Here is a 13,612-nt window from a genome sequence, read left to right on the forward strand (position 1 = left end):
ATTGTATTGAAGGTAGCGCTGTAGCCAATAAACAATAGTCTAATGTAAATATGTTTACTGTCCAGATGCAACACAACATAAAACGAACACACTGTCCAGATGCAGTAGAGATGGTGTAGGGTCAGGAAGGTGGTGTTTGCCATAGTGGTTGCCAAATTGCAGTGTGTTGCAGCTGTCTGGAAGGGTGGAGTTAACGCGTACCATGACCAGCCTCTCAAAGTACTTCATGATGGTAGATATCAGAGACACTGGCAGTAGTCAGTAGTCATTAAGACACTTTAACTTGTTTTCCTTAGGTACTGTGATCTTTTTAAAGCAGGGGGGAACCTCAGATTAAAGCAGGGAGAAGTCAAAATGCACTATCCCCACCAGTCGTTCCGCGCAGGATCTAAGGACACTGACCTTTTGTGCATAACGACGACTGTGGGTTGAGCTGCACAGGGCACCGTTGGAGTGGGTGGTGACCTTCCAGAAAGTGAACCTGATACTCAGCAGAAGAATATCAACAGTTCCTTGTTACAGACAGACAGGGAATGGTTTGTTAGAATCTAACCATTAGATGGTAGAGTTTCTTTCAAAAAATTGAAGAAATTACTTTTGCCTTTATATTTTTCTCCCTTTTGCTGTTCAATATTTAATTTGATTTTGTTAAGGTCGTGGTTCTTGCGGATGTGCTGTATTTTTTTTTGTTTTGTTTATTTGTAATAAAAAAATATATTTAAAAAATTGAAGAAAAAATTAATCACTTTTTTGACTATTCTGAAAATCTAAGATATTAATTGTTAAGAACGGGAAGGAGAGAAAATATACCTATACATGCAGCTGAATAAATTGAAAGCTAATATTTAAAATTTTCTTTTCCTTTTGTTCCACGTAGATCTAATGACAGCAGCTGTGAAAGCATTTTAACCAGTGTTCACTTACTTTTTTTAAATATCCAGGGATTTCAGTTGCCCAAGCCCCCAGAGCCACCTGCTGTTGAAGTAGAATACTACACTATTGCCGAATTCCAGACACACATTGCTGATGGGATCAGCTTCCGAGGAGGGCAGAAAGCTGAGGTATATATCATATTTGAATCACTTCGGTTAAGATTGACATGGGACACTCATTACTTTTAAGCCATTGTTTAAGATGCTGAAATATAACTTAATTGCCCTCAGTATTCCATTAGTTGTGCCAACAAATGACTGTAATGCATGTATTACTAGGTAATGGGAAAACTTTCTTTCCAATGTTTCTACTTTTGTTCCTGGCGTAGTTTACGAATTTACAATATTTATTCCTCTTTAAAGCACGCAATTCTGTTTGAAATGTTTTCATTGGAAAGACTTCACATTAAGCAAATATTTGCCACAAAATTCTTAAGATATGTACATGCCAAACAGTTCTGTGTTCATCTTAATGCTTAATCTTTATCTGGTTGTCGTATTGACTGAGCTATAGTAATTGTTTACATATTTAATCCTTAGGTCATTGAGAAGAATTTAGGTGGGTGGTGGTATGTGCAGATTGGGCAAAAGGAGGGGTGGGCACCATCTTCATACATTGACAAGAGAAAGAAGCCAAACCTGTCCAGAAGAAGCAGCACATTAATGCGGCCAAAAGTCCCTCCCCCAGCACCACCCACCAAAAGCAAACCAAACTCTGAAGAAGCAAGTCCAGAAAGTGAGAGGGAATGCACACAGCAAAAACCCAAATTTGAAGAACCAGAGTATGATATTCCTTCTGCCCTCTTTGACCATGATCCACAGAATGATCTGAGTTGTGCCGCTGATGAACTAGTTAAAGAAGATTTATTAAATCAGGACCAGGCAGAATCCAGCCAACCACAGATCAAACAATGCCCAAGCTCCACGTTGAGGAAAGCTCATTTCAAAGTAGGTGAATCTTCAGAAAGCTTACCTTGTGATGACCAACCAATGTGTACTTCTGGTGATAAGGATCACAACCAAGGAGGAAATAGTAATAGTTTGGCATCTGATGGAGTCTATGATACCGTTAGTCAAGTTGTTTCTGCACTGTCAGTAACTGAGACCAGCTCTTCACCAAAAAACATTTCACCAAAGCATTCTCTAAAAATTCTTCAGTTAAAATCTGAGACCAAAAAAGACCTAGATCTTGGAAAGAATACAGAGAGTTATTGCAAATCTGTGGTTGATACCATTACACAGAAACCTGGACTAAAAGAAAAGGAATCATGTGATATGAATTCTCGCACAGAGCAGAGATCTATTTCCAGTCCTATTACAAAGCCAAAGCCTTCTGTAAGACCAAAGCCTTTCCTGGTGAAGCCAGAAGCACAGAATGTGGATATGAGCACCCTCAGGCGTCATCTAAGGCCTACAGGACAACTTAAGCACAGCTCCAAAGGGGCAAAAAATGATGATGTAGAAACCAACTCATTAGCATCCTCTGAAAATTCTGAAGACTCCTTTACTAAAAGTACAGTTGATCTTTCAACAAATGCATCACCAGCTCAGTCTGGACTGGACGTAGCAAGGCCCTGTGAGCAGGAGGCAGTGTCCTTGTGTCAATACAAGACAGTGGATAAATACGAGAAAGTCCAGGATAATGAAATCAGTTTTCCAGCAGGAATAATGGTGGAGGTCCTGGAAAAACAAGATAGTGGTTGGTGGTTTATTAGAATTGGAGACACTGAGGGATGGGCACCTGTCTATTTCTTAGAGCATGTGAGTGGCAAGCCTGCAGAGAGCAGTGCTGAGTTGGAAATGTCCAGAGGTGAGAGATCAATGAATGAAAATCAACTCAACAATACTGAGAAAATAGACAAGGTCCAGAAGTTAAACAACATTAACCTTGGTCTAAAGAGAACAACACCCCCAATCCCTGCAAAACCTCCTGGAGGGTTTACTAAACCAGGAGGAAGTGTGAATGGTTCAGTAAAAATGAGAAACAGTTTAAAACAGGCAGCCGTGAGGCCACAATCTGTGTTTGTTGCCCCATCTTGCAAAGAAAGCACCAACCTGGCTGGATCACTCAGGAGGAATGAATCAATGGTGTGCACAGACAATGTTAAGTCTACTGCAGTCAGCATTCGCCGAAATTCATCCTTCAATAATGTCCGGTTACGGAAGAAGATTGATGAATCTGACACTTCACACTCATCCCCATCTCCTAGCCAAACAAAGGGTAAACCTCCAGAAAAATGTGGAGTTATCGACCCAGATGCCACAGGAAGGATTTCCCATAAAAATGGAATTCCTGTATCTACTGTGAGACCAAAGCCAGTGTGCATCCAGGAAAAACCACAGTTCATGCAGAACAACTGGAGAGAGTTGTATGTTGCAATTGCTGACTATCAGGGAGATGAAGAAACCATGGGTTTCCAAGAAGGTAGTTGTGTGGAGGTGTTGGAACGCAATCCCAATGGCTGGTGGTACTGTCAAATAATAGACAGTGGACGTTGTCAAAAAGGATGGGTGCCTTCAAATTATTTAGAAAAGAAGTACTAATATTTGTTTTATATATAATATTTCTAATTTATAGATGCAATGTGCGTTGTCTAATGGAACTATCAGGCAGTCCTACACACCTGCCATGGAATAAATATTGCTATATTTCAACTGCTGGATTGCTGAGCTAGTGTATACCAGTAAGACTGTAACGTAACTATTAAGTTTGTGGAAAGCTACCTGCAGACAACTGGAATCATGCAGTGTGTTTGCACATGGTGGCTTCATAGTGCTGAAGTTTCAAAGTGGATTTGATTGTTTACAGCTGGAAAAGGCATGTTGCATTTCCTACGTGCAACAGATCTACTCAAAAGCCGGACCTTTGAGATGAGTAAGAATTTTAAGTTAATTATGATTGCTGTCCTTTGTTTTATTATTTACTTATAACAGAATAGTCAGGATTTATTCCAGATTATTTTTTTCACTGGTGCCTTTAGCATGCCACAAATTCATAAATAAGCACTCCTTCCAAATATTAAACAAATACTCTGTTAAGGTTTTCCTTTTCTAGATATGACGAGGTGGCATTTAGCACTCTCCAGCCCCACCACAGTCTGGAGGAAGTGGATGCTAATCAAAATCATTATCCCTTTGGATTGGAAGACTTGAGTTACAGTGAGATCAGAGAGGCTGGGCTTGGCTTTTCCTGAAGCAAAGGAGGTTGAGGGTATCTGATGCATGTAGATCTACAAAAATATATATAGAATTAGATAGATTCTTTTTCTCATTGTAGACATAACAAAAAAACAAGAGGGCATTTTGGTTTTAGGTGAAAAGTTTAAATGGGGATCTGACGTTGATATGTGGAACACACTGTCAGAGGAGGTGGTGGAATCAGATACAATCATTACATTTAAGAAGCATTTAGACAGACACTTAACGGTAAGGCATAGAAGAATATGGTCTGAATGCAGGCAATTGGGATTTGTATACGTGGGGGAAAAGTCATCAAAATCAAGACTTGTTCGGTGGTCACCAAGCTTTCTGACACTATTGTTCATAATATCAGATCAGATAAATAATTTTTTTTGTCTGGAGATATGCAATGAGTAAACATTGAAAACTGTTTTAAGTTTTTTTTAGTCACTAAACTTCCCTGGTCTCTTTACTGATTCCAGTTAGAATCTTAGAACTTTTCATTATCTATGTAACAAGAAAGGTCTCTAGACTACCAGCAGTAAAATTACATTTGTAGTGATCCAAAATGCAGATTATGGATTACATATATTCCTACTATTAACTGGAAACTTTCAACAGAGTCCCAGGCATTGCAAGTTCAATCTGCCCATTATATTCTTCCTAAAAACTTTATTTTTAACTAAATCTGCATCAAAAATATTTATTTAATATTGTTTTTGAACATGTTGCAGAAGCAGCAATGGGTACAAAGTAGAACACAGAAAACCATAAAAACAGGAGAAGTGGGACTTAATCCACAGTTTATGTATTTATTTATAAAATTGTAATGTTTTATGCTAGATGTTTTACATAATTTCTCCATGGACCCTAAGTCTTTTGTATTTTATGTCATACTGTTAGTCTCGATGTAAGTATCTGGTCTGATTCATGAATGACTGGAGGGAAACTGTGTGATGTGATGTATATCACATTGTGCTAAACACCATATCACAGGTTTTCTCATGTTATTAAAATAGAATACAATTGCAGACCTTTTTTGGATAATAACACGTCACCTCACATTTATTCATGAACGACCATGGTCTAAAAGCTTCAGATCATAGAATCATAGAGTAATATGCCTTACCTGTCTATGCTGACCAAGATCCACATTTAAGTTAGTCCCATTTGCCTGCTTTTAGGCCCATATCCTTCTAAGCTTTCTCTATGTATATACTGGTCAAAGTGTCTTTTAAATATTGTACAGTAATTGTACTTGTCTCAATCTCTTCTTCTGGCAGCTTGTTTCCGTGTGAAGAAGTTATCCCTCAGGTTCCTTTTAAATCTCTCCCCTCTAACCTTAAACCTCTAGCCTCTAGTTTTTGATTTCCTTTCGCTGGGTAAATAACTGTATGCATTCATCTCTATTTATGCCCTTCTTGATTTTATACACCCCTGCAACATCAGTCCTCAGTGTCCTACACTCAAGGAATAACGTCCTAGCTGGTCCAATCTCTCTCTATAACTCCTCGAGTCTAAGCAACATTCTTGTAAAGCTTCTTTGCACTCTTTCCAACTTAATGTCTTTGCTGTAACAGCTTATTAAAGCTGTCAACAATATACCTCAGAGGCAGCTTCAGCAATGTCTTCTACGTCTGCAACTGAGTTCCTCAGCTTCAATAATCTCCTCAGTAAAAGATGGTGATAAATATAATTAAAAGCTCTCCCACTTCCTGTGGCTCCACACACAGATGATGGCCATGCTGATCTTTAAAGAGTCTTAATCACTCTTGAGCCATCCTTTTACTCTTGATGTACCTGTGGAATCTCTTGGAATATTCCTTGACCATGCTTGCCAGATCCACCTCATGCCCTCTTTTTGCCCTCCTGATTTCTGTTTCATGTTCTCTCAGACTTTTTATACTTATCAAGGGATTCATTTGATCCCACTGCCTCAATCAATGGTATGATGCACAATCTGCATCTTAATGTGTTGAAAACTGAATTTATGTGACCTTTGAGTTGAAACAAAGGGTACCAGTTACAATGGACCATCATTTCAATTGTAGCTCTTTCAACTCTGTCTTTGAACTGTATGTGGGCAAGAAATCAGGCCAAGTCTTTTGGAAAATATAATGGGCTGGAGGGGTATATGCTTCCTCGTCTGCAGGACAGTGCTCTGTAAAGCTTGCTGCCACCAGTACAGTAATGCTTGCTTTGCTACCAGTGATGTAAAAATATAATAATGGTGCACAAATGGGTGTATCAACAAGATGATACACAACCCATTCCGTGGAACAGAAAAGGATCCCTTTCAGAGTAGAATATTCATATATCACAGAAACTTTTAAATATCACAGGTCTCCACTTTCAATTATTGGCTGCCTATCAGGAATAAAACATTTCTAATAATGTAGTATGCACCTTGAAATCACTGTTGATATTTTATGTTTATAATATACTAGTACTGGCGCAATTAAAGTTTACAGAGCTGTGTTAGGTGAATTGCAAACATATTAGAAATGTGTCTGAACAGTATTACCTTAATGGCCAGATACTTCCAGCTCACTGATCTCACTGAAGGTTTCATTTCTTCAGAACAAAAGTCTGGTTAAGTACAAGCATAAAGACTTTTACAGTTTTATTTTGAAAGTTGCCTCAGGGTTGGAAGAATCTGCTTTTCTTGTGACACTGATCCCAGGCTATAAATTAAAACTGGTCCTCCCCAGCATTTTGTAATCAGTTTGTTTTTAGATGTCACAAGATTTCGGATTTGGATTCTGAATGCATGGAAGCAATAAAATCAAATTTGTCCATTTATTATGTTCGAACTTTCTGGGTTCTTCCAATCTTGAAGTTTCACCACTGTCTAAGTTCAGAAGGAAATTTAATATAATTGTCATAACTTTTCCATTGTAGTAAAACATACGTAGCTTATACATATGTGTAGAACTCGGCTAGTTTTAAGCAAGATTCATTGTCAATTTCAATTTCATATTATTGTATCCAAGAAGGATTACTTACTTACTGTTTTTACCTTTATAATTTTTTTGCCAAAAAGAAACAAAATGAGGAAAAGTGCAATATAGAATTTGTGTAAATTATTGAGTGTAAAAAAAAAAAGAAAATGATGCTGGCCAATTGTTGCCTCTGCAGACATTTATTGGAAATTATTCGAGATACCTGCATCTGGGAGGCTTAGAGCAGGTTTTGTACATGCGCAAACAAACAAATGTAGGAGAAGGCAGAAGATGAGTTGAAAATGATAGTATGACTGCCGTAGGGAGTTACAGGGTCTGAAATCTTACCTGGTAAAACAAAAACACTGAAAAATAGATGCTGAAAATTTGAAGTAATATCAGAAAATGGACAAAATATTCAGTAAGTCAGCCAGCATCTGCAGAGAGAGGAAGAGATAGATGATCTCATTTTAACTTATAGTACATAATGAAAGGTATTATCCCCAGTGCAAGCAATTGTAATGGGCCAGGAGAGCATTTGTATGAACAATTGGAAACAGAATAGTATTCAGGGAAAACAGTTTTTGGGATTCAAATTTTGATGTGATCCTGTATATCGACAAACTGTGATATAATTCTTTTGAGTTGAGCTAATGCCTCACTGTGTATGTAGGCTATGTTCCATTAATCTGCACACCATCAAAATGTAAATTGTAGTTTTTTTGTAAACTACTGCTATTGTAAAATAGTGCAAGATTTTGGAAATTAGGGGTCAGGAATGATTTGACTATCTCCAGTTCCCTGATTTGATTTTTCTGGAGAGTGAAGGATATTGCAGGAAAGTGGATATTATTTCAGCTCAGAACTGGTGCTTTCATTTGTGACTTATGGATCTAAGTAGGGATGAGCTTTATAGGAAGAGCATGGTAAAGCTGAATAAAATTGTTTTAATGGGTGTGTTTAACTGAGCTGGGCTGTTTCACCTCATCACTGGAAGCATATGTAAAAAAGATAATCCATGGAGTAGAATAAAGATTTCAGCCAGCAGTATTATCATCTCACCTGCATATGGAGCCTGCTCTAAACACAAAAGTGATCATTATTGTTGTAGCAGTAGAGGCCAAAATAAACGGCTGCACAATGTCAGTACAATTTAGTGTTATGACTAAAATAAGATAAAGCCACTGCTGTGCTCTTACTGTTCCAAGGATGAGGCTTTTCTTTTAAGGACATCAGAGATATTCTCCCCCTTCAAAGAACCTGGTTTCCCTTCCTCCACATTTCATGTTGCCCTTACCCATATCTCCCTCATTTCTCAGACATCCTTGCTCATCCTGTGAGCCTCTGCATCTAACAGATCCTTCTCCACTCAGTCATAGTCATACTTTATTGATCCCGGGGGGAAATTGGTTTTTGTTACAGTTGCACCATAAATAATTAGATAGTAATAAAGCCATAAATAGTTAAATAGTAATATGTAAATTATGCCACTCCCTTAGAGATTCCCTTGTCCATTCATCTCTCCCTACTAATCTCCTTCCTGTTACATATCCCTGCAAAGAACAGAAATGCTACACCTACCCATTCACCCCCACCCTTACCTCCATTCAGGGCCCCAAATAGTCCTTCCAGCTGAGGCAATACTTTGCCTGCTGGTCTGTTGGGGTTGTCTATTGTATCTGGAACTCCTGATGTGGCCTTCTCTACATTGGTGAGACCCAACGTAAATTGGAGGACCATTTTGTCAAGCACCACTACTCCAAAAGCAGTATTTCCCAGTGGCCAACCATTTTAATTCCTAACCCCATTCCCATTCTGACATGTTGGTCTATGTTGATCTTTTGTCTCGATCAGGCCACTCTCACAGTGGAAGAGCAACTCCTTATATTCTCTGCGTACCCTCTAACCTGATGGCATGAACATCGATTTTTCCTTTCAGTAATTTTTTTGTTCCTTCCCCCTTCAACCTTCTATTCTTTACTACGGCCTCTTATCTCTTGTCCTATTCCCCACCCCACCCTAGCTTCTTACCTCTTCTGCTCACCTGCCTATCACTTTCCCCTGATGCCCCTCCTTTCGTTCTCTCATGGTCCACTCTCCTCTCCTGCCAGTTTCCTTCCTCTCCAGCCCTTTATCTTACCCACCTACCTAACTTCACCTATCACCTTCTAGCTGGTCCTCCTTCCCTTCCTCCCACCGTTTTTATTGTAGTATCTCCCCCCCCCACTTCCTTTGCAGCCCGAAACACGACTGTTTATTCATTTCCATAGATGCTGCCTGACCTCCAGTATTTTGTGAGTGTGTTGCTGTGCTCTTGCTGCCTGTTCAGTAAGTAAAACATTATTGGCGCTATTTGAATTATTCTGATGGCAATGTGTGTTTTGGAGGCTATGTTTGTGTTTAACTATTGCTCAAGAGGAATCAAAGAAACAATGAATTAGTGCCTTCTCATCACCTCATGATACCCTAGACAGCTTCACTGCCAATTATGTACTTCTGAAGTGTAATCATGGTTGCAATTCAGGAAGTTGATAAACAGCAAACTCCCAAATCAACAAGGAGATAGATAGGTGTTTTTATCACATGTGCTTTTGTATTTTATGGTGTTAGTTCAAACCTAAATGTTAGTCTGGTATTAATGAAATTCAGCGCTGTTAAATGCATGGGACCTTTCAAGTCCACCTGAGAAATCAGATGTGGCTTTGGTTATAGGAATGTCTAAAAGCGTGTTAACTGCATTTCATTACTTTTATGTTCTTCCTTCCATTGTGCAGTGCTGCTTCATTACTCTGTTTCTGAATGTGTAGATCTCCCTCAGTGCTGATACAAGAATATTTTCTCAGTGCAGCATTTAAAAAAAAATGCAGTACTCCTTTAGTGGTATCCCACTGATAGTACTGGGTTTCTTTGGTACCACCTCTCTTACATTGAACCATTCCTTCAATACCAATACTCCATCATTCCCTTAATATTGCACCTTCCAACATTCCTTCAGTACTACCCCTATAACAGTGCAGTGCTCTCCCAGTGTAGCTTCTCAGACAATACAGCAGCTTGTCAGTATTGACCATCCAGCAATGCAGCATTGTCTCATCGAAGCAAAACACAATAACTGATTCATTTCAATTGGGGCTGTTTGTGACATATTTGAATTTAATCTGAAGCATTCCTGAAACAAATATTATTGTATTTCTTGTACAAGGTTTGACTTTACACTAACCACATTCATTTGTAGTCATATTCTTTGCTAAGAATGAAAATCATTCTGCCTTAAACTGTATTATATAGATGACTGTGACTGATGGTGACAAATTTACTCAGCTATTAAGTGCTATAACAACTCTGGGTTGAAAAATGTACCTTCCCATGAACCAAAATATTCAGATTGAAAGAGCTGAAAATGAAAGAATTACAACAATTTTCAATTCAATTTGCTACCAATCTTGTACTTAATTTCCAATACTTCACCTTTGATCCATGATGGTGATGGTGAAAACATGAATAATGTGAGCAAGGGAAGGCCTTGTGAGCCCTCAACTGCTCAACCATTTGGCAAATTCATAGCTCACCTTGTACCTGATCCAGTGCTCCAACTAATTAATTTCAATCATGAGTATACTAATGACAGAATATTCTCAACCAACTGAAGTCAAGAGTTTTAACAAGACATGAGCCCCTGCAGAAGGAATTTTTAACTTTGTATTGCTGAATGCTTATTCTCAGAAAATATTCCCTGATTCTTTATACTCTAGCCTGAGGAAATGGCTCTCAACATCCACCCTATCAATTTTCCTTGGAATCTTGCAGGTCACAATGAAACAGTTTCTCATTCTTTTTCAGTGTTCCTCAATCTCTCCCCAAAGGACAACTCCCTTATTCCAGGAGTCAATTGTGAATCTACACTGCACTGACTCCATGGAAGAGTTATCTCTTACAAATATAGTGACTTGGAATAGCACACAGTCCAAGTGTGTTCTCTCTAAAGCCATGTATCAGCAGGTGTTTCCTACTTTTATATTCAATTTTCCTTTATAATAAAACAACATACCACTTGCCCACCTAATTGTTTGGTCTGCCTATGTGTTTATTTTCTGCCTGTGATGAAGCTACATCTACAGTAAATCTTTGGATTTGTATCGTACAGTCACAGCTGCTGTTTTCCTTCACATCTCCTGTCCTTAGTTAATAATGCTGCACTACTGTAAAAGACAAATTATTATTTTTAATTGCAATAAATGGTCCAACATGCAAAATTTTGAATTTGTCTTCATTGTTATCATATATATTAGGTTTCCTTTGCTCTGTTTAATGAGCGACCCTGACTAAATATTGAAATCTAAAGCAGAAAAAATACTGTGAATTCTGAAATCAATAATATAACAAGTCAGGGACCTTTCATTTTTAATTAAATAAAACAATTATTTGTATTTACATACTACTTCATTGTATTTCACAATGATGCTAGGTGCTTTACAGCCAAAAATTGCCTTTATAGATAAAACACTTTTTATTATATAGGGAAGCACAACAATCATTTTGCACGTGTTGACACCATAGAAATAGGAGAAAGATAAATATTCAATAGTTAATTTGATGTTAAATCGGTTGTGGCTAAAATAGGAAATTAGCCAGGACAAAGTGGATTTTCTACATTTTAACCACTGCATTATCTGAACGATATTAACCAAAATTATCTCACTAACAGTGCAGCACAGACTTTATACAGGATTAGAGTCCTGGTTTAGATAATTTATAGGTGTCCTGGGGTGGGCTTGAAACATACTTTTTGACTCAGAAGATATTTGCATGGCATTGATTGTATTCTAAAATAGAATTGAAAAATTAACCATTTTTATTTTCTCATAATTTCAGAGTTTTGTCAGAGTGAGGAAATGGGGCTAATCAGATTGCTTTATCAAGGAGCTGGCATTGGCACATTGGCTGAATGACCTCCTGTGCTATATGCCTGTGAGTTTCTGTGCTTTTAATTCATTTTCTAATGTTGGTGCTTTATATATGGATATACTTCCTTGACATAAAATATTTCAGTTATCTCATTATTCTTTTTATATTTGTAACTGATTCCATATGTTGAACATATTGGATAGTAAACATAAATCACAGTCAAACCAAATGATCATACATAAACTGCTGGTGTGTGATCAATAACGATTAGGAGTATGATCCTTGCCTGACTGATGTTCCACTTTCTGGTCCAGTGCTACTGAACATGCGCTAACCATACAGAAAGGGAAATGGATATAGTCCATATGGTTGTGCAGTTATTCCTTAGCACAATAAAAACAGGCTGGTTTAGATAGAAGGAAACAGTTACTTCTTTAAGGGCCAAGAGCTACTTGTTGTTAACATTTAACATTTTGCTTTTGAAATTAATCAGTGAGAAATATAAATTTACATCATATATAAAATGCAAAAATGTTTCTTGCAATGATGTTGACATACAGGGTGTGATGCAGGGTTTGCAGTCATTGACATTTTGTCTGTGGTATGAATATCTGAAAAAAACCACAATAACATACAGTATACTTTCAGTGCCCTTAAAGAAATTCGTATTCTTATAAAATAAACAAGTGGTAATATCTTGTGTGACCTTCATTCCACTTGTAGTGCAGTACCTATTTCAAAGATTGATCTATCATAAACCATCATATTATTTAATGGCAATATTTAGGCCATTCATTTGTAACTGAAATTCTTGTCTTTCAGGTACATTGCTTCAAATATTCCGCATTGATTCTTTTTCTAAAATAACAGATTTGTTTTATGAAGCTTTTTGTATATTTTTTAAAGTGTCCATGATGTAAATGTAACTCAGAAGAACCAAAATGACAATAAAGGTGGAACACATGGTGTAAACCTTTGTAGCAGCATCTTTATGAGATTGTTGTAGCAGTCACCTGAGAGGACCTTCTACAGAGTACAAAGGTCAGTAATTTGGTAAGTGTGGGAATATTGTGTAGTGGGGAAAGGGGCATTGCCTTGTATTAAAATAAATAAGATAAGAATGAATTCAGGAGAAAATTAGGAAAGTTTGAAAAGAATGACGTTGGAACAATATTATTAACTCAGTTTAAAAACTATTTGAAGTCAATTGAATAATTTTCAAAGCTCAGAAAACTAAATAAAATAATTAAATACAACATGAAAGAGCTGGCTGTGGAGGTGATATGTTTTGCCTTATTACATGAGAGCTTGTCAAGAACAGAGAGCCCAAACAACCACAATGACAGTATCTGCAGCTCCAAGAATCTTTTCATAATTGATTAGTTGGCGGCTGATTTTCAAATAGCGCAATACATTGGGGAAGGTGGAAGTTACCTGTACATATTCTTCTATGAGGTAGATGCGTAGGGTAAAGTTGTTCAGGGCCTGAAAATTGTGGGGAAACTATGTGGACTCAGAATACATAAGAAATAGGAGCAGGAGTAGGTCATCTGGCCCGTTGAGCCTGCTCACCCATTCAATAAGATCATGGCTGATCTGGCCACGGACTCATCTCCACCTACCTGCCTTTTCCCCATAACTTTTAATTCCCCT

The 13,612-nt window shown here is 37.7% G+C and overlaps 1 protein-coding gene across 4 annotated transcripts in view; it reads left to right on the top strand.

The window, feature by feature from the left end:
- Positions 1-12,917, top strand: part of sh3pxd2aa (SH3 and PX domains 2Aa) — a 309,816-nt gene extending 296,899 nt beyond the window's left edge. For all 4 annotated transcript variants that reach the window (XM_063071466.1, XM_063071467.1, XM_063071468.1 and 1 more), the window contains 2 exons: positions 942-1,061; positions 1,473-12,917. In XM_063071466.1, coding sequence (XP_062927536.1) covers positions 942-1,061; positions 1,473-3,476 — 2,124 coding nt within the window. In that variant the 3' untranslated portion in view covers positions 3,477-12,917. The remainder of the gene's footprint in view (positions 1-941; positions 1,062-1,472) is intronic.
- Positions 12,918-13,612: the final 695 nt, after the last annotated feature.

Source organism: Mobula hypostoma, chromosome 19 (genome assembly GCF_963921235.1).
Source record: "Mobula hypostoma chromosome 19, sMobHyp1.1, whole genome shotgun sequence".
Taxonomy (NCBI): domain Eukaryota; kingdom Metazoa; phylum Chordata; class Chondrichthyes; order Myliobatiformes; family Myliobatidae; genus Mobula; species Mobula hypostoma.